The sequence below is a fragment of the Balaenoptera acutorostrata genome, chromosome 16, assembly GCF_949987535.1.
Source record: "Balaenoptera acutorostrata chromosome 16, mBalAcu1.1, whole genome shotgun sequence".
Lineage (NCBI taxonomy): Eukaryota > Metazoa > Chordata > Mammalia > Artiodactyla > Balaenopteridae > Balaenoptera > Balaenoptera acutorostrata.
Genome location: NC_080079.1, coordinates 9,119,885 through 9,141,856, shown reverse-complemented (window position 1 = coordinate 9,141,856; position 21,972 = coordinate 9,119,885). Strand labels below are relative to the sequence as shown.

The following is a 21,972-nucleotide window of genomic DNA, read 5'->3' as shown; positions in this document are numbered from 1 at the left end:
ATAAGAACACTTTGTGATACAATGTTTTTTTACCTATGAGATGGATGCAGAAATAAAAAAATTGGCCTACAAGCTGTTTTGGCAAGATTCTAGGGAAACAGGCACCATTATATATTTGCTAGTGGGCGTGAGAATGGTTTAACTGCTACGAAGGACAATTAGAGAAAATTTGTCAGTATTTTGAATTTATTTTTAACATTGACAGATTTCCCTCTTCTAGCTTGTGCTACAGATGTGAAATAATGTACATCAAAAGTTATTCATTGCAGCATTTTTTTTAGAAACTTTTTACTATGCATTATGTAATTAGATTCATAGGAAGTTGCATAAATACAAATAGTAGAGAGAGGTCCCCCCTATCCATCACTCAGATTCTCCCATGGTTGTATCTCAGTAGTACAATTATTGAAACCAGGAAATTGATATTATTGTAATGCCAAGGAAATGATAGCCCACCAAAGTGGCATGAAGATTACTCTAAACCTAAAACATTTGACCATTCAGCAGCCACAAGAAAGAAACATTATCTAAATTTAAACAAAGCCTCCTGAAAGTACATCTGTAGATGTAAAGAAACTGTCTTTTCTCCTATAAATCCATTTATTGTCAGTCATTTCCTATCCCCCCACCCAACCTCTACCATTAGAACCTAAGGCAGTAGAGAAGTTTTCTTCCCAAGAAATGTGTACATATAGTTCTATGGTATTTTATCACCTGTAGATTTGTGTAACCAAGTCCACAATCAAGATACAGATTGACATTCACAACAAAGAGCTCCCTTGTTACAGCATTACTTATAATAACAAGGGGAATTGTGTTACATGTTAGAAACATCTCCAGAATATTTTGCTACATGGGGAAATAAATAAATAACTAAATAAAAGGACCAGAATATGGTACGGTAGTGTGCTCTCTTAGAAGGACCAGGAGGAAAATAAGCAACTATATTTCTACTTGCTTCTGCTTGTATATGAAGAATACCAGAAGGATACATAAGAATCTCCCCTATCCCCTATGGAGGATGTTGAAAGTGGGCTGGATGGGAAATAGGGCAACAGCTTTTTTGAACATAGTTACCTGTTCAAAAAGTTTTAAGTAAGACAACTGGGGGCATGGTGGAGGGGGAGCAGGGAAGGCACAGTCGTGGATCATTTACCTTGGACAACAAGCGAATACTTTGGCTTTTGAAAGTTATAAGAGATGGACATGAGTCAAGCATGTAAACACAGATTCCAGCTCATGCTACATATGAGAGTCACCTGTCAACTGAAAAAATGTACAACGTAAAAGATGAGAATTCTGTTTTATTCAGCGGACATTCTGAGGACTTCAAGCTGGGGAGACAGCCTCTCATCACTCTGAGGGACTGCTCCAAAGAGGTAAGGGACGAGCCAAGATATATAGGGATTTTTGCAACAAAGACCGGGTGGTAGGAACATCAAAAGATTGCTGATAATTAAAAGAAAACCAGACATCTCAAGTTAATGAATTTATCACTTTTCTATGTATGGAAAGATGCAAGAGTTTTGGGCACACTGAAATCATTCCTTTGATATGCGCCTCAGCTATCTGGGGCCAGTATCCTGTGCTCTCTCCTCCTGAGTTTCCTCAGGGCTCACCGATGGAGTGGCTGTAATGTGATGGCTTGATGGCTGCAACATCCTTTGTTTACTGATTTGGCAGGCAACTTTTTTTTTTTTTTTTCACTCATACACCTCAGGGAGCATTTTAGAAATGCAGAAGCCCAGGCTTCATCCTGAGTCTGTTAGATCAGAGTCCGAATTGGTGGGGCTGAAATCTTTTACTCTAAGCTCCCCTAGGTGATCTGGGTATGTAGCCAAGAGTGGCAACCCCTGATTTAAATCTCAGGGGGACTTGTTTCAAAGACACTAACAGAGTCATTGGTAAAAGTTCCCAGGATAAACTAGTTTCTTTAGTTTAATTATGTATAACTATATTTTGCAGTTAGGTTCTTAAGAAGTCCATAAAATTGTTCTGTAGTGTGATGCTGAACATATTATTTAAGACCTACAGCTAGCATTTTTAAAAACAAGCCTACTTTGAAAGCCCAAAGAATACGTGGTTCAGGTATTTATTCATTTTAAAACATCGTAACATCAAAATTTTTATTATTAAATATTTCTCATAACACAGGTAAGTGTGGGAAATAATATAACTGGCACCCATTTCCACACAACCTGCTTTTGCTGTCTTTTTTTTTAAGAAATAAAACAATTCTGACATAAACCCTGCACTTCCACCCTCTCCACAGAAGTAACTGGCCCAGCAGTGAGGCCAGCTTTGGATCACAGGACCGGAGATCAGACAAAAGGTAGCTGATCTCACTCAGTTTATTGCACGCAATTAGCACACAACACGAGTTAGTCAAAGTAGGGAAACTAGACAAGGGGATAACAAGCCCTCCCAGGAGAAGTCCGGAAAGGAGATGTCTCAGCATGAGTGTTAGTCCTGGTCCAGCAGCGGGTGTGGAGACAAGCATGGAGGCAAAGTCGCCTTCTCCAGCAGGGCCTTCTGGCAGCGTCCATCTGCAACAGCCCAGCAGCGTGGAGTCGCGTCCTCCAACCAAGAGCCTTCAAGTCATCTCAGTGTTCTTTCTAAGGAGTCGGCCAGTAGGTGTCATGGTCACGGTGCCCAAGGGGTCTTGTCTCCAGCAGTTGCTCCTTCTGTTTCAGAGATGTCTTTCCTCAGGCTTTACCAGACAAATTCCTTAACACTCTTAATTTATCACACTAAGACGCTGGGACTCCACATTTTCTGCCATGACTCCTTTTTGACTTACTGAACATACCTCAACTCCTGTGAGTTTCACACAAGGTGAGTGGGAATCCTAACACAAGAGAAATCACAACATAACAACACTCCTGAGGCTGATGTGTATGCTTCCTGTTTATGTTTTTAGACTACATCTGTGTGTATCAATGAGAATATATACTAGCATTTGGTGTGTTTTTAAAGTGTACATAAATGCTGTCTCCCTGAATAAATCCTTTTGCAAATTACTTTTTGTGCTTAATATATATATATATATTTTTAAATTAATTAATTTATTTTATATTTTATTTTTGGCTGTGTTGGGTCTTCGTTGCTGTGCGAGGGCTTTCTCCAGTTGCGGTGAGCGGGGGGGCCTCTCACCGTCGCGGCCTCTCCTGTTGCGGAGCACAGACTGCAGACATGCAGGCTCAGTAGTTGTGGCTCACGGGCTTAGTTGCTCCGCGGCATGTGGGATCTTCCCAGACCAGGGCTCAAACCCGTGTCCCTGCATTGGTAGGCAGACTCTCAACCACTGCGCCACCAGGGAATTCCCTAGAAGGTCATTCTTAAGAGCTGTTCAAAATGGAAGGATTTTATATAAACAGGAGGGTTGGGCAAAAGAAAAAGGGCTGTTTGGGGTCAGGACATCTGGGAGAAGGTGTGCACCCAGGTGTTTTTTTTCTTTTATCAGGTACATTGCTGCTGCTTCCTCTTGGTGAGGGGGATGGAGAGGGCCCAAGTGACAGACAGTCTCATTGGTACTGACCAGAAAATTCCAAATTGGTTGATTAAGATTATACTTCCGGGGAAGGCCAAAACTGCAGTTAGGTCACGTATTAAATCTAGGTTTGATATCATGCACTTTAGCACAAGTGATGCCATTTTGGACCTGTGGTTTTTCTCTGTAACAATAAATGTTTGTTTTGGTCTTTCTCCAGGGTTCCTGGCTCACAGCTCCCAAAACTTTGGGATTTCTTAGGTAACAAGAAAAATGGGAGCATCTTTTGTTATAATATTTGGTCTCTTGTCCTCAGTTCCTGAAATCACTTAAGAGCAATAAAGGTTAAATGGGTGTCTTGTTATTCAAAACAAGCTCCTTTCAACCACTCCTGAGTTTATGTTAATGAGGCGACTTGGGAAACACCCAAGAATGGGGGCTGGTTGCCAGGGGAATGAACCACAGGCTTGGAGAGTTGGAACTTTCAGTCCCACTCAACCTCCTGGGAGGGAAGAGGGGCTAGAGGTTGAATCAGGGGTCACATGAAACCCCCATAGAAATCCAGAAGGACAGGGTTCTGAGTTTCCCAGTTGGTGAGTACATTGAGGTGCTGTGAGTGTGGTTCTCTTGGAAAGAGCATGGAAGCTCTGATACCTGTCCCCATATCTTGCCCTATACATCTCTTTATCCTGTTACCCGAAAAACTGTGTTCACCTCTTGGTGGGTGTCGAGCCAGAAGACACAATTGTGGACTGTATGGGAAGATGCAAGAGTCTGGGCTCACTGAAATCATTCCTTTGATATGCACCTCAGCTAGCTGGGACCAGTATCCTGTATTTTCACATCCTGAGTCTCCTCAGGGCTCACCGTAGGGAGTGGCTGCAGTCTGATGACTGCTAGGTGGCAGGTATTCTTTTTTCCTGAGTTCCCTCAGGGCTCACCAGCTCACTTTGGAGGGCTGCAGGCGCTGATGACTGATATCCTTTGTTTACTGATATGGCAGGAAATATTCCATTTCTCACAATCAAGCCAGAGATCAGGAGAAGGAAGGATTTATTATTTGCTGCTAAGTAAGGAGATCTTTCCCAACAGCAAAATTGGGGAAGTTTTATGCTAAGGGTACCTGCATATTCATGAGGGGGCTGGAGCAGAGGAGAATTAGCATAGAATTGGGGCAAAGGTTGATAGAGTCCAAGCTTTAGTTGACTGAAGGGTCAGAAAAGGTCACATTCATCCTCTTCTTGGATGGGGCCCTTAGTTCCTGCAGAACTCAAAGATATGTGTCAGTTTGTTATGTATATCCCTTGAAGAGGACCTTGGGACTATTTTATCACTGATCTATGGATTCTTGACTTCTTTTCTTTTTTTCCTACATTCACTCACTTTCCTTAAGATCATTAGTTACTGAGACATGTTTTAGTGCAAGCATTGTGGCCAAGCTTAGATCACAAAATGGCTTAGGCCAAAAGTGGCTTCTTATGTCAAGAAAGCCATGCCTGGTTCTCTCTCTCTGGGGACCCCCTACACTATCTGCTTACAATCTGGCTGTTCCTGAGTAGTATCCTTTTATAATAAACCAGTAATCCCATAGGTAAAATGCTCTTCTAAATTCTCTAGAGCTGCTTTAGCAAATCAAATGAACCCAAGGAGGGGGACTGGGGACTTCCCATGTATAGCTAGTGGGTCTGAAGCCCAGGTGATAACCTGGGCCTGCAGTTGGTGTGTGGGGATGTGGAGTGTGGGCCGTCGGGGGGCTGAGCCCTTAACCTGTCTGATCTGACACTGTGGTCTCCAGGTGTCACCCAACTCAGGGGCATAGAGTTTGCCTTACAGATTGTGATGAATTCCTCGCTTTCTGAGGTTCCCAAGATACCTTGAGATTTTTGCACCTGTAAGGAGGTGGCCTTCCTAATTTCCCTGATAAAGCTGCTGGGAACCTGAGAGTTTCCAGTCTTTGGAGGGATCAGACAGAGAGAAAAAGTAAATGTTTCAATTCTGCTTACAAATGGATAATTTACCAAATTGCTGTTAAGTCATAATGAGCTTAAGGGAAAGGTTTCCTTATATCTGGAAAAATACAGATTAAAAGCCAGTAGTATTTCAGACAAAACCAAAAATTTATAGCCATATTCAGTTTACTCAAGTTTATGTAACTAATCCTTTTTTGTTAACAGTTTTATGAAATCAGAGTTTCCATTAGACTTTTTGTTTTTTTTTTTTTTTTTTTTTTTTTTTTTTTAATTTATTTATTTATTTTTTTATTTTTGGCTGTGTTGGGTCTTCGGTTCGTGCGAGGGCTTTCTCCAGTTGCGGCAAGCGGGGGCCACTCTTCATCGCGGTGCGGGGACCGCTCTTCATCGCGGTGCGCGGGCCTTTCTCTATCGCGGCCCCTCCCGTCGCGGGGCACAGGCTCCAGACGCGCAGGCTCAGCAATTGTGGCTCACGGGCCCAGCTGCTCCGTGGCATGTGGGATCTTCCCAGACCAGGGCTCGAACCCGTGTCCCCTGCATTAGCAGGCAGATTCTCAACCACTGCGCCACCAGGGAAGCCCCCCATTAGACTTTTTGAATATCTTACCCAGTTCAGCAGTATGATTTAAAAGTTATTAATAACCTGTACTTGTCAAAAAGTCCTTTCTATGAATCTTCTTGAAGATGAAGCAGTTTTGCAAAGCATCAGTTTAAGTGTCTTTGAATGATAAGGGACTTAAAAAGGCAAGGTTAAAGATCTGATTACAGTGTTTTTGACAAAGAAGCTTAACCAAGTTGCTGTGACATACGACATTTTAAGATAACGACTAGAATTATAATATTATACCAGGACATATCCAAATTTCAGAAATTTTATATAATTTTTAGAATGTCTGTATTAATAGCATTTATCCATACAGTATATTCTAAATAGTTTTATCACTCATGTGATAATGCTCTCCATGTAATTTAACATACCAAATGATACTATTAAATAGTTCTCTCTGAAATGCCTCAAGGGCCCTCTGAAACGTCCCAAAGTTAGCTGGAGGGCAAAGGAACTTTAAGTAGATATTTGAGAAGTTTGTAAAAGATTTCAAAAGCAAATACAGATCACTTAAAGGCAAAGAAACTCACACAATCTGTTATCAAAAGCAGCTATCCAAGAAAACTTTATTCTCTTAACAGGCAGAGAAAACCAAGTCCAGTCTTTACTTACTGCTCCTGGAGCTTATAAGCTCATCCAAGTGCACATTTCCATTTCCACTGACCGAAAGTGAAAATTGGCAGCTGGCCAAGCAGGGGGTGGTGGGGAGAGGCAGGGAGAATCCCTGGAATGTATAGTTCCTTCCAGCAGCTGCTGGAACTTACTTGAGAATCCCCTCTCAGGCTGGCTAGCCAGGAGCAGCAGGTTCACTGAGGTCAACCCTGCAAGTCACTGCAGCTGGCAGCTCCAACTCAGGATTGCCAGAAGCAACTAGATGCCCCAAGAGCGCAGCCCCACGTTGGGTGCTAAAATCTGTTACTGAACTCGGGTTCGGCTGCTCGCCACTTAAAAGCCAATAATTGAGAGGCAAGTGTCAGAAGAAAGGAAAGATGCTTTAGTCAGAAAAGCTGGAAATCTGGGGAAAAGGTGGGCTCATGTCCCGAGACCAGCTCTGAAGATTCTGCTCAGCCATGACAGTGTTTAAAGGGAAAAAAGGGGGAAGAATCTCAGTGAATCATTGAGGCAGGAGGTTGGATTCTGCATCATTCTCCATTGTATGCAGGCTTTCTGGTTCTCTTCACATGTTATCTTGCCCAGTGATCTGCCTGCAGGATTGCTATGGGGGATGTTGGGGGTAGAGAGCTAGTTATTCTTTCTAGGAAAAGAATCAACAGGTTAGGCAAGGCATGGTGTGCATTCAGGAGAGCATAAGCCAGGAGTTTGGTTAAATTGCCTAGTGCTCTCATTCCTGTATTTAGGTTTTTGAAGGTTAGAGGGGGACAGGAATGGGGCAAAAGAGCTGCTTTTACAGGTAGTGTCAGAATTGAGTTGAATAGTAGGACATTCAGCTGGCGCTGGAAAACCGCTTGTTGGTGTGGGGAAGCCTCTCGAATGTTGGAATTGGTCCCAGAATCATTACAAGTGAATCACACAACCACGCTGAGATACAGGAGTGGGGAAGAAAGAACTTTCAGAAACAATGTTTTGACTGGGAGCCATGAGGCTAAAGACAGAACTGGACACAAGCACTCTGATTAATTTGATTCTCACAGTGGTGTGTAGCAGTTCTGAGACGATTTTATATGTGGCCTAGGTTTGAATAAGCAAATTCATCCTAGATCATGAGTCATAGCCAGGTTTCTCACTGTCAGAAGTTACCATAAGAAAATCTGGCTAGAATGAACCCTGTGAACTCTGGTACTAGAATGGCATCAAAATATGAAAAAAAGAATGTGTGCACATTCATGCACACATGCAGTGAGGAGAGCCAGGAGGACACATGTGGTGGGAACCAATGACTATTGGGGTTTAAGGTTAAGCCCTCTTGTTATATCAGAACTTGTCCTTTGGAAAAGCCAAGGTGGGTCTTCGCAGTTGATCACAGCACCTCTCCTGTGTCTTCTTTTTACCATTCAGACATGCGAAAGCTTGACTTGAAGCACTTTAAGGATGTTTCGAACAGTACTTTGTCAGCTGGAACGTAATGGAGAAGGATTGTGATTCACTCAATGAGTTTAGCAAAAGTTTCACCAGGACGCTCAGCAGTCAGTTGTTCTTAACCTTTTTTTGTGCCATCTGTGGAAAGTAGACAGCAGTGTAGTCGAGTTTATAGACCTTTTCTCAAAATGTTTTAAAATGCATAAAGTTAAATATATAGGATCACAAAGGAAATCAGTTACAATAAAAGTGATAAAAATATTTTACATTGCGATATAGGACTATGTGCTTCTTAAATAAGACCTGACAGCAGTTTGAATAACTACTATAATTTTGCAGTAGTGATGAGCACCAACAATATTTCAACTGTTATTTGATATAAAAAGATCTGTAGTTTCTTTTGGTGACAGTCACAGATAACTCAGTACTACTGTGACTTTTTCCCTACATTCATAATCAAAGGGAATGCTACATTTCAGTTAGAAGTTCGTGAAATAAAATATAGTTTTTCCCCCATCCAAGTTCGTGCACTTTGTTGTCCTGCCTTTAGGAGTCTGCAGACCCCAGATTTGATCATCAGGACTTCTAAGTGCAACAGAACTCTAGGCAGTTGAGTAGGAAACAGATCAGACTCAAGCTTCGAAAAGTATTTGGCAAGGCATAAATAACCATTATTCCATTCAAGTAGCAATTGCTGCTCTATACAAAAAAATGTGATGATGTGGTACAATGGCTTATAACTGTGGAAAATCATTTTGATGGAGTGGGCACCAAATCTGCAGAGGCTGAGGTCAACACTGAAGGGCAGGGGACAGTTGAAAATCATCGTGGAAACCTTGGGCTGAGCAGTTAAAGGCAAGGCAAGGAAACATCTCCTTTATTAGAAACTGTCATGTTAAAAGGAAATTTTTTTTCTGCCAAGAAGGATAGGTGTTATCTTTCAATGCTTCGGTTAAAAATGGATTCCATTCACTTAGCATATATAGCCACTGTATTTTATGATAAGTATCTTCAATAATCTCCCCCTACACTTGTATACCACTTTTTAAAGTACATTTGCTTCTCTTATGTCTAAAGTAATTGCTATGTGTTGAACAGTCATCTACTTTGTCAGTAGCAATATTGAGACTAAGGGGGTCACAATTGTGTCAGCAGGGAAAAATGGGTGTAGTGAGACCCACTGGCTTGTTTCTCAGTGCTGGGCATTCTGCTAAAGATAAACTTCGGTAGAAAGGGGATATATTGACAAAGAGACACAACGAATTCTGTAGTGAGTTTAGTGAAGTAAATCTCCCCTAGAAATAAGAAATGTGCGCAACGTATTGCAGCTTTTGAAATGTAATAGGCAAGTTTCATGAGCATTTTGTGGAGAAGATGGCCTGGCCCATTCTTTCATTCATTTGGATACGTATTGAGGGCCCCATCCAGCCATTGAGCAAAATCGCACCCACACTTAGTTAGTTGCATCCGTTCTCGCGTTCTTCTCTCTTTGTGCCTGCTGCTACTGATCACTCTCTCCTTCTGCTACTTGGCACCGCTCCCCTGCATGCCCCCTCGCCTAGGCCCCTTCACACTTGCATTTCTTACCTCGCTTCTCCTTACCCTGCTTTTTCATTCATGTCATCTGTTTCATCAGGAAGAGGACAGTATCTCATGTCTCCCCCTTCCTTTTTTTTAAATATTTATTTATTTATTTTGGTTGCACAGGGTCTTAGTTGCGGCAGGTGGGCTCCTTAGTTGTGGCAGGCATGTGGGATCTAGTTCCCTGACCAGGGATCGAACCCAGGCCCCTGGCATTTAGAGCACGGGGTCTCATCCACTGCGCCACAAGGGAAGTCCCCCCCCCTCCTTTTAACTAGTCCAAAGTTTTCGTGTCCCAGCTCTGTCTTTTAATGAGAAAAAAATGTTCAATGCAACTTTGCCCTGAATTATGTCTCCTTATTCTCAAAACAAAATTAGCTAGAAAAATTGAGACAGACACTTTTTTTTTTCTGACTGGCCAGTGTTCCTTTTTCTCAGGTGAATCCAAAGCAGGATATCTCTAAGGCACAGACCTGCAAAGATTGACGGATATGTAGGAGAGATTAACAATGGTTTCAAATATGGTGACTCTTGCTTCTATTTTTCTCTTTTTATAAGTAAGCTTTTCAGTGTACACTCAAAACTATTGAGAAAATATATTGCAGCATATTACTACATTTGCTTTTTAATCTGCAAAGCTTGGCTTTGTTTCTTGCCTGTTCCATAAACTGTCTTGTCCTAACTAGATCCTAAGCTTCTCAGAAGCTGGTGAACTTCGTCCCTACATGTGCTCTTAGGCATTTGACAGATACTCAGTGTATTCTGGGGTTTTTTTGGTGAATGAAAGGAAAACACTAGTTTTTTAAACAGCTTTATTGATATATAATTTACAGAGCAATATAATTCACTGTTTTTAAGAGTATAATACAATGGTTTTCAGTAAATATACAGAGCTGTGCAACCATCACCACAATCCAGTTTTGGAACATTTCCATCACCCCAAAAAGATCATTGTGCCCTTTTGCAGTCCCTCGTCATTCTCACCCTGAGCTCCAGGCAACCACCACTCTACTTTGTGTCTCTATGGATTTGCCTGTTCCGGAAATTTCTTATAAATTGACTCATATAATATATGATCTTTTGTGGCTGGTTTCTTTCACTTGGCATGTTTTTGTTTTGTTTTATGTTCAGGGAAAGACTAATTCCTCATTTGTTTCCCCTGTACTAGAATTCTACAGAATAATATTGGGAAGGTATAACAAGCATTCGAAATTGGATGATCTCTTTTTTCAACAAAATTGTAGCAAATCCTTTGCTGACTTGAAGGATTTGGGGCCCTGCAACAGGGGGACACACTAATGGCAGGAAGAGCTAGCCTTGCAGTTTAACTAAGTTACAACCATGACTCCTTCTGTTATGACCACCACTACGATATTCTTAAGGATCAGAGTAGAATTAGTCATTACCGTTTGCTGAGCTCTTACTGTACGGTGGGTACCACACTAAACCCTTGTTGTGGATTGCTTCATTAATCCTTACAAAACTTTCCAAAAGGTTATTATCCACGTTTTACAGGGAAGGAAACTAAGACTGAGAGATTTTAACTGAGAGTTTAAAAACCACTTGCCCAAGATCACATAGTTAGTAAATATCAGACTGAAACTAGTTCTTTCAGGCTCCAGAGCCCATTTTCTTCTTAACCCGTATGCTCTCTTACTAATGAGAAGCTGAAAAAACAAAACTGGCCATGGAAACCAAACAAGCATAGCTGCTTGCAGCCAGGCAGGGTGGGCTGGGGCGCTCTGCTCCCTCAGTTGCCCCTGTGCCCTCACTCATTCCTGCCCCACGAGAGAATTCTCTTCACAGTGGCCAGTCAGTACTCTTAGAAGTCCGGTTTCCTTATCCAAGAAGTTAGAGAAATGTGACATTTTAAGAATGAGTTCCACCTCGAAAGTTCTGTTTCCTTGAAGGTAGAAGTTAATTATCTGGGAAATGTGTTTATTCAGAACAGCTCATTGCCGGCCGGATAAAGGAGATATATGTTAACAAACAATTTGCAATTTTGGTTACAAGACGGTGAATCTTAATGTGCCAGGTTAATCTCCCTTATTATTATGATTTTTTATAAATTTATTTTATTTATTTATTTTTGGCTGCGTTGGGTCCTTGCTGCAGTGTGTGGGCTTCTCATTGCGGTGGCTTCTCTTGTTGCAGAGCATGAGCTCTAGGGCACATGGTCTTCAGTAGTTGTGGCTCACGGGAAGAGCGCAGGCTCAGTAGTTGTGGCGCACGGGCTCAGTCGCTCCACAGCCTGTGGGATCTTCCCGGACCAGGGCTCGAACCCATGTCCCCTGCATTGCAGGCGGATTCTTAACCACTGCGCCACCAGGGAAGTCCCAATCGCCCTTATTTTGCTGAAAGAAGTTATAAGAATGGGTTATGAAGTTATTCCCAAAGAAACTGATGTTCCAGTACTTTTCTTCCCTTTTGTGTGTGTGTTCCTTATTCAATGGGGACTGTTCCTACAGCTAAGAAGAAACTTCCCAATTTGCCTGTCTTCCTGGAAATATCCTCCTCATGTCCTAAAATCTTCCCAGTCAGAAGCTGGACTCAAAACAACAAATAAGGGCCTACCCTATGCCCCTCTGCAAACATTTACAGATGAGGAGATGATGATAAAGAGCACAGGTGAGTGAGCTTCTCAGTTTCCCCACAGTATTCCTCTGGTTGTGACTCGGGCCTACAATGTGAGATCATGTGACATGTGACATGATTGGCAGAGGTGTTCATCTAAGTTTGTGAATGGAATTTTTGACGTTAATTTAAAAAAATTTTTTTGAAAAAAGTGATACATGTCATATTAATAAAATAAAGACTTACCAGTATTTTTTTTCTCCTACAGTTAAAAAATTTGCCCAGGAACAAATTGCTCCTTTGGTTTCAAAAATGGATGAAAATTCAAAAATGGAAAAATCAGTAATACGAGGATTATTTCAACAAGGGGTATATAATTAATGATTCTTCCAATTTCAGACTTTCATAAATACCTTCCAGTGTTAAAATGTATGCATACTTTTAAATTTAGGAATTGTAATGATAGCATAATTTCCTAATCAGAATTATCTGAGATCTCTTTTAGATTGAGACCCTAGTTAAAAATTTTTAATTGAATTAACATTGTAAATTAGAAATACTGTGCTTTTTTTTTTTTTTTTTTTTTTTTTTTATGGATTTTCTTATTTATTTATTTATTTATTTATTTTTGGCTGTGTTGGGTCTTCGGTTCGTGCGAGGGCTTTCTCCAGTCGCGGCAAGCGGGGGCCACTCTTCATCGCGGTGCGGGGACCGCTCTTCATCGCGGTGCGCGGGCCTTTCTCTATCGCGGCCCCTCCCGTCGCGGGGCACAGGCTCCAGACGCGCAGGCTCAGCAATTGTGGCTCACGGGCCCAGCTGCTCCGCGGCACGTGGGATCCTCCCAGACCAGGGCTCGAACCCGTGTCCCCTGCATTAGCAGGCAGATTCTCAACCACTGCGCCACCAGGGAAGCCCGTATACTGTGCTTTTTAAGTAAAAGACTAGAAGCAAGAGCGATTTCTTTAGACCAGTGGTAATCAACTGGGGGCTATTTTTGTCCCCCAAAGGACATTTGGCAATGTCTGGAGACACTGGTTTTCACAACTGGGTGTGCTGCTGGCATCTAGTGAGATAGAGGCTGGAGATGCTGCTAAAGATCCCACAGTGCACCGGACAGCCTGCCAAGACCGAATTATCCAGCTTAATAATGCCAAGGTTAAGAACCCTACTTTAAACTTCGTACCAGAACATCCACCTGAATCCCTATGTATGTGGAAAACTTAAAAGCAAGAGGTGGTATCTGAATTCCACATTAACCAGGGCAGCCGATTTCTAAGGGAGAGGTTATCAGCATGGGAGCCCCAAGGAGAACATTTCAGAACCACTGCACTCTTCATCTCTCCCTTCTCTATAGGTGTGAAGATTTTGTATTTGGAATACCAAGGCTATCCCAGAACTAATAGCTCCTACTCAGAGCCATTGGCTTAAATCTTGTCCTGTTATCCTGTTTGAAAATTAGCCTTTTCCCCGTAACTGTTTTATTTCTTTTTTAAATTATTTATTTATTTATTTATTTATTTTTGGCTGCGTCTTCATTGCTGCGTGCCGGCTTTCTCCAGTTGCGGTGAGCGGGGGCTACTCTTCGTCGCGGTGCGCAGGCTTCTCATTGTGGTGGCTTCTCTTGCTGTGGAGCACGGGCTTCAGTAGTTGTGGCACATGGGCTCAGTAGTTGTGGCTCACGGGCTCTGGAGCGCAGGCTCAGTAGTTGTGGCACACGGGCTCAGTTGCTCCGCGGCATGTGGGATCTTCCCAGACCAGGGCTCGAACCCTTGTCCCCTGCATCGGCAGGCGGATTCTTAACCACTGCACCACCAGGGAAGCCCCCCTGTTTTATTTCTTACTGTTTAAAAGATACCAGCTTTTTTTTTTTTTTTTTTAATGCCATGTGTTGTAGTGATTTGTCCAGCTTTCTCGTAGCAGTGGGACTTGGGGAGACGGAATCTTATGTGGAGCTACAGTGGGTCAAAGAGCATCTGTGAGTCCGCTTCTCAGCCAGATTTCATCTTCGTTGTTCGCAGAACGTCTAGGCTTCTCTGAGAGGTCTTGAGCCACACTCTCCCGAGGGGCGGTTCTCGCAGGCAGGGTCACACGCAGCGACGAGTTGCCTGCCACCTCCACAGCTGCTCTTGCCTGGATGTCGTACCCCCTGGAGGGTCTGCGTTGCACATCCTGCACCAGCTATTCTCGGCCTCGTGTGACTCCTGGCTTCTGTTGTCCCCCTTCTACAGAGGTCACCTGCCATGATAACGGACAAATATTTCCAGTGTAGGGGAAATTGGTGACCTTTTTAGAGAAGCAGTGTCTCTGACAGCTGTTAAAGATATGATAGTCCGGTATTCTCATGCTGGCCCCAGTCTTCAGGCACACCCCAATCCTTGAATTCATCCTCATAGAACATCGTTTCTGGTTCTCTCAGCCTTTTTGTCCTCCCCCATGTGGTTCTAACTTCTTATCAGCTAAGTTTCCCATCAGCTTAGAATATAGCTGCAGCGCGTGTGACTCTATAGAGTGCCCGGAGAGGATAGAAAAGAAGCATTGCCCTTTTACCTGTTCACAGCTTTGGGTCTTGAATTACGTGTGCACGCATTCTCTTTCTGAAATGAGGACACTTAAAAACGGAGTGTTATGGACGTTTCATGTTCCAGACTTAGGACTGGTTACTGAACAGTCAGGCAGCTACTGGAAAGCCTTGCCCAGTATTTGGCCATGTTTACCAGGCACCTGGGCCTTGTCTAGTGTGGTTCTAGGAAACACCACCACATGTGGTCTGCTAACCATCTGGACTTGCTAAAATGGCCCAAAAGGAATGGTCATTCATTTATTATCTCGGCTGAGAGTCAAGGTGGGGGGCTGACTCGAAGAGATTACGCTAAATGAAACTAGATATTCCACTGCTTTCTTCAGTTTCCTGATTATATATTTTCTCACTATTCCATTCCAGTATCCTTCAAAACATTTTACCTCTCTTATTTTTGTTTTTTAGATCCCAAAAGGAAACAAATGATAGTTCTAGCATGTAATTTTATCCTTTGCAAATGTATTTAGTTTCTGTTACAGATTTTTTTGTTACTTAGAGTGAAAGAGCCATACCAAATTAAGATATACATACAGAATTTTAAAATTAAGCTGATGTGGTTACAAATTATTTTTGAACTTGTTCTTGCAAGGAATTGTCCCATATAAAAATAGCTTTCTTAATCTATGTTTCCTTATTTTTCCTTTAGTTGATGGGTATTGAAATTGACACAAAATATGGAGGAACAGGAGCTTCATTTTTTTCCTCTATCCTAGTGATAGAGGAATTAGCCAAAGTTGATGCATCTGTGGCTCTGGTATGTGACATCCAGAACACAGTAATTAACAGGCTAATTGAAAAATACGGAACAGAAGAACAGAAGGCTATCTATTTGCCCAAGCTAGCTACAGAACAAGTGAGTTGAGATGAGTTATTGAAATGGATCTGATCTTTTCTAAATATAGGATATTTTCAGGAGAAAAGCAGCCGAAGTGTTGGCTTTTCTATTCAGGACCACAACACAGCACCATTAATAACTCAAGCAATGCTCAATAAATTAATGCTACTAGAAAAATACACTCTGCCTCTCATTTGCCACTTGGAAATTTAGGGAATTATCATTGGACAATAAAATTATTTCTTTTTTGGTCCCAATTATATTGTCTAATACCTTTGTTGGTAGTTTCATTTATATTGAGATGTCTTTCTCCTGTAATTATGAAAACCAATTTAATTAAACTTAACATTGAATATGTGTGCTTAGGTCTTTAAATCTGCCTTAGACAAATAGTGGGGTATAGTTTGGAAAATAATACTGTCAGAATACCATTACTATTTTGATACGTACAGGCTCTTAGAAGTAGCTAAAAGTTTGATTTTCAAATGTTTATTTTGCTATAAGTGGGTATTTGTTATGTGAAGTATAAATATAGGCATCAATTTGGCATTTTTTTCTTTGCATGTGTAGATGGGCAGTTTCTGCCTTTCAGAGACTGGAGCAGGTAGCGATTCATTTGCTTTGAAGACCAAAGCTGATAAAAAGGGAAATTATTATGTCATCAACGGGTCAAAGATGTGGATTAGCAACGCCAAGGATGCCGGGCTCTTCGTGGTGATGGCAAATGTAGACCTTACTCTTGTAAGTTTGAAAACAAAGTTGCTCCCCATTTCCGTCCTAATCTTATCTCTTCATTTCTTTTTCCTACTTCCATTTCCTTTTTAGGACTTAGTCTTAAATTCTTCATTCTCCTCAGTACTGAAAAGATTAAACAACTGACATTTTTTCATCCTCTGATTTACTAATATCCTAAAATAAATACTACAATTAACATTAATAAACATTAGCTACATGGAGGACCATTTAATTAATCTCCTAATCTGTTATATAGGAGGCTAATCTTAAATTGTGTAGAATTTCAGATTTTCTATTTAATAATGAAGAATTTAAGTACCTATTTAATAGTACATTTATTTTTTTTTTTTTAATAAATTTATTTATTTATTTATTTATTTATGGCTGTGTTGGGTCTTCGTTTCTGTGCGAGGGCTTTCTCCAGTTGCGGCGAGCGGGGGCCACTCTTCATCGCGGTGCGCGGGCCTCTCACTATCGCGGCCTCTCGTTGTGGGGCACAGGCTCCAGACGCGCAGGCTCAGTAGTTGTGGCTCACGGGCCCAGTTGCTCCGCGGCATGTGGGATCTTCCCAGACCAGGGCTCGAACCCGTGCCGCCTGCATTGGCAGGCAGATTCTCAACCACTGCGCCACCAGGGAAGCCCAGTACATTTATTTTTAAGAATGTTTTATTCAATTGGAAAATAGACATATAGCAAAATGATAAAGATATCTTGTGTTTTTTGTCTAGTGTAGCATTTAATTGAATTAAATTTTAAAACTAAAATATGTAGTAAAATTAAATTTAAAATGTGGAATTCATCATGTAATACTTTAGTGTCACTTAATTTTTTTTTTAATTAATTAATTTATTTATTTATTTTTGGCTGTGTTGGGTCTTCGTTTCTGTGCGAGGGCTTTCTCCAGTTGCGGCGAGCGGGGGCCACTCTTCATTGCGGTGCGCGGGCCTCTCACTGTCGCGGCCTCTCCCGTTGCAGAGCACAGGCTCCAGACGCGCAGGCTCAGTAGCTGTGGCTCACGGGCTTAGTTGCTCGACGGCATGTGGGATCTTCCCAGACCAGGGCTCGAACCCGTGTCCGCTGCATTGGCAGGCAGATTCTTAACCACTGCGCCACCAGGGAAGCCCCCACTTAATAATTTTAATAGCCACAATGGTTTCTGAAAGAGTAAAATAAATATTAAGGTTCTTGATTTTGAACCTAATGCCCTCCCATCCTTCTTGTTTCATAATACACATGTTGCAATTCTGAGTCCATTAGTATTTACTCCTAAAGTCTGTTTTGTTTTGTTTTTTGTTTTTTTGGCTGCACTGGGTCTTTGTCGCTGTGCGCGGGCTTTCTCTAGTTGCCGCAAGCGGGGGCTACTCTTTGTTGTGGTGAGTGGGCTTCTCATTGCGGTGGCTTCTCTTGTTGTGGAGCATGGGCTCTAGGCGTGCGGGCTTCAGTAGTTGCAGCACGCGGGCTCAGTAGTTGCAGCTTACGGGCTCTAGAACGCGGGCTCGGTAGTTGTGGTGTATGGGCTTAGTTGCTCTGCGGCATGTGGGATCTTCCCAGACCAGGGCTCGAACCCGTGTCCCCTGCATTGACAGGCGGATTCTTAAGCACTGGACCACCAGGGAAGTCCCTAAGGTTTGTTTTTCGTTTTCTGTTTACTTTGAAACAAGGGATCTTATCAGTCAAAGTGTTTATAGCATTTTAAATCTTCATTTCAGGGGTATAAAGGAATTACCTGCTTCTTGGTAGATCGTGATACTGAGGGCCTTCATATAGGGAAACCAGAGAACAAAATGGGAATCAGAGCTTCTTCTACCTGCCCATTAACGTTTGAAAATGTCAAGGTGGGTATCCTAGATGTGGAATGGCTTTGCCTGGAAGTATAGCTGTGTGAGAAAGGCGTCGCGCTATTAGGCGTGCGTAGGAGAGCACTTTGTAAAACTCTTGAACGATGATCTTAGGTTAGGTTATGACCTAAATGTACTTCCCACGAGAGTTTAGGCCAGAGGTGGAAACCTGTCTGCCCAGCAGCTGGCCTCAAGAGCCAGCCCGAGGATTAATCTCATTTATACTTCATAAACCTGGTACTTGCGCATCACACATAGCTTCCGAGGAGTGTGGTGTCGGCCCAGCAAGGCCACAAGATGGGGGTGTTGCTCAGTGAGAGTGGGAAACAGCCAGGCAGCGCCCACAGCTTAGAGTCGAGTCTTAAAAAAAACGAGGAAGAGATAACTAGAATGCTGTGTTTTAGAACTTTACACAGGTCGGACAGGATGTGATGGATTTTCTACGGCTCATTAGAATGTGACCTTTTTGCTCACTGGTGATTGTGTGTGTGCCCATGGAGTGTCCTTATGGATGTCATGTGAGCCTCACTACTGCACCCCAGCTGTCTCTCTTCTCCTGATTTCCCTTTTCTTTCTCCATTCTGCCCACTCTCTCTCCTAACTGCCCATATTAAGAAGCTAAGTGTATTTTCTAAAATTACCTAGTCTAGATCTTTTTTCAAGTAAACGGTTGAATAGTTTTATGTATTTCTTCTCTCCTCCTTTCTGTTTGGTACACATGCCTGTGTACACACACACACACACACACACACACACACACACACACACGGCCCTCAGTTGATTTTTGTTGTGATAATAGTCTCAACAGAAGAAAGGTTTCCTACCCTTATATGTTTTCTGTTATTCCTAATATTTTATCTTACATTGTAGCATACAGATAAGAGTTCGGGGAGAATTGTTACTCATTTATGTTATTGATTAATTGTATGAGATTTCATTTTTCTAGATTCACCGAATGTCTGTGCTGGGCTCTGGAGGATGCAGTAGTGAACAGCATGGACTTGAGTCCTATCCTTCTGAGAGCATGTGGGAAACAGTTCAGAGGGAGACAGAGACATAGCAGATAATTTCCTTGGAGTTTAATAAGTAGCATGCTAGAGAATTATCACAGAAATTGGGAGTATATGTGCATTAAAAAATATATTACCAAAATGAATTATGTTAAATTAAATTGAGAAATAACTGCATGTTTTTCTTTTCAGGTTCCAGAAGCCAATATCCTGGGACAAATTGGACACGGCTATAAGTACGCCATCGGGGGTCTTAATGAAAGTAGAATAGGAATTGCTGCACAGGTGAGTCAAATTTTATCCCTTTAACTTGACTCTTCCACACACAGTCAATTAAAATGTAAAAAGAAAAAATGCAGGAAAACCAGTGAGTATTTGGAAGCTTGTGAACACAAGGTGGCACCCTTCCCTTCCATGAGGTAAAAGAATAGCTGCTGGCTGGGACTTCTTTAAAATTCCACTTTGGTCAATTATATAATGTCCTGAGAACCAAACAATGGCTTAGTGGTAACAGTTTTTCTGCTTTGAGAGCATTAAAGTATTATCTAATACCTGGATCGATAACTTCTTAAGTACATTATAGATTAAATGTGGTATTTTTTTAAATCAGCTTTTCAAAGTGTGTGATTCATTCTGAAATTTTTCAAATTAAGAATAAGTAACATTCTATTGTGTAGTAAGAGTCTCTATAGATAATAAAAGATTTGTTGCTTAGTGTTTTGCATGTGAAAATCAGACAAGTTTTTTGATATGGCACTTAAAATGGCAACAATTAAACACATACGTATGATGAAAACTATTCAGTTTTTTACCAAATTTGCCCTTATAGCATATTAAATTTTTCTATTAGGTGATATCAGTTATTTTCTAGAATCACAAAATGAAAAAAGTCTTTGGTTTTAGTATGAATTATTTCATTTTTGTAATGTATTTATTTTTAATCAATGAGTATCCAAAATTCAAAAACTTACAGCTTTTAGATTTTGAAGATGTTGCATATATTAGCTCTTTGGAGTATTTAAATTGTAATTGTACTCTAGTGTTTTGTTTTTGCTGCTGTTAATTTGCTAACAAAGTATTCTCAGATCAAAACTTAACCCATGTTTCACACAAAACTAGATAATGGGTCAGTAAAGAGATCTGGCTTATCTGTTCTTTTTAAAGTTTTTCTGTGATTCAACTTCATCAGATATGACATTAAAAACTACAACACTGGATTTCCTTGTTCCCAGACCTGTAAATAATATAGATGTCTGGCAGTAAATGCACAGCCTGGGCTTTAGTCTAATTACTCCAAGTTACCTTATAACCTAATTAAAAGTTAAGGTCAGAAAAAAAGAGAAAAAGGTAAGGTCTGATAGTTATTATTTCTTGGTTAATACTGTGGATGCTTTTTGGAGAAAGGGGCACATGTAACAGTGAACTGGAGGCATCCAACCTCAAGACTCTGTAGTTGTAAAGAATTTAGTTTTTCAGTATTTATAGTGAAAACATTTTACACTGTTTTGGAAAAGCCTGTTTTGACTGACAACTGATAATTACAATTTTTGTGTCAGTATACCATATTGTTGGCATATTGTAAACTTTAGTTATAAGGGTTTAATGACATCATCTTCTCTCATAGCCAAAAGTGCAGTGAGTCGCTGTCTCACTTTAATTTACTTTTGGGGTTTTGTTTTGGTTTGGTTTGGGTTTTGTCCTTTAATTTTTAGTGTAATATTCCAGTCTCCAGAAAGTTCAAAATAAAAGGCTAAAGGAAAATTTGAATGAATACTAATGAAATATTGATAAGTTTGTGGGCATTTCCCCCAAAAGCTTTAACTATTGATTTTTCTTTTCCTTTTTCTAAAACCCACATGGTTGGACATAATTAGATAGTGATTTTTTTTATTAGTTATCTATTTTAAACATATTAGTATATACATGTCAATCCCAATCTCCCAATTCATCCCACCACCACCCTCCCCTTTCCACCCTTGGTGTCCTTACGTTTGTTCTCTACATCTGTGTCTCTGTTTCTGCCTTGCAAACCAGTTCATCGGTACCATTTTTCTAGATTCCACATATATGTGTTAATATACAATATTTGTTTTTCTCTTTCTGACTTACTTCACTCTGTATGACAGTCTCTAGGTCCATCCACCTCTCTACAATTGACCCAATTTCGTTCCTTTTTATGGCTGAGTAATATTCCATTGTATATATGTACCACATCTTCTTTATTCATTTGTCTGTCAATGGGCATTTAGGTTGCTTCCATGACCTGGCTATTGTAAATAGTGCTGCAATGAACATGGGGTGCATGTATCTTTTTGAATTATGGTTTTCTCTGGGTATATGCCCAGTAGTGGGATTGCTGGGTCATACGGCAATTCTATTTTTAGCTTTCTAAGGAACCTCCATATTGTTCTCCATAGTGGCTGTATCAATTTACATTCCCACCAACAGTGCAAGAGGGTTCCCTTCTCTCCACACCCTCTCCAGCATTTGTTGTTTGTAGATTTTCTGATGATGCCCATTCTAACCGGTGTGAGGTGATATCTCATTGTAGTTTTGATTTGCATTAGTGATGTTGAGCAGCTTTTCATGTGCCTCTTGGCCATCTGTATTTAGATAGTGATTTAATGGCTACCTAATGTTAGAATTTAGAAACAATTTCTAAGCTTGAGTCATTCAATTGTTACGGAGATTAGTTTGCAATGAGACAGTCCAGCTAA

At 41.1% G+C, this 21,972-nt stretch overlaps 1 protein-coding gene across 1 annotated transcript in view; it reads left to right on the top strand.

The window, feature by feature from the left end:
* The window catches only part of ACADSB (acyl-CoA dehydrogenase short/branched chain), a 39,671-nt gene that overhangs the window by 9,754 nt on the left and 7,945 nt on the right, over positions 1-21,972 (top strand). Inside the window, exons 2-7 of the mRNA XM_007173255.2 lie at positions 12,154-12,313; positions 12,528-12,628; positions 15,484-15,690; positions 16,243-16,413; positions 18,117-18,242; positions 19,448-19,540. Coding sequence (XP_007173317.2) covers positions 12,154-12,313; positions 12,528-12,628; positions 15,484-15,690; positions 16,243-16,413; positions 18,117-18,242; positions 19,448-19,540 — 858 coding nt within the window. The remainder of the gene's footprint in view (positions 1-12,153; positions 12,314-12,527; positions 12,629-15,483; positions 15,691-16,242; positions 16,414-18,116; positions 18,243-19,447; positions 19,541-21,972) is intronic.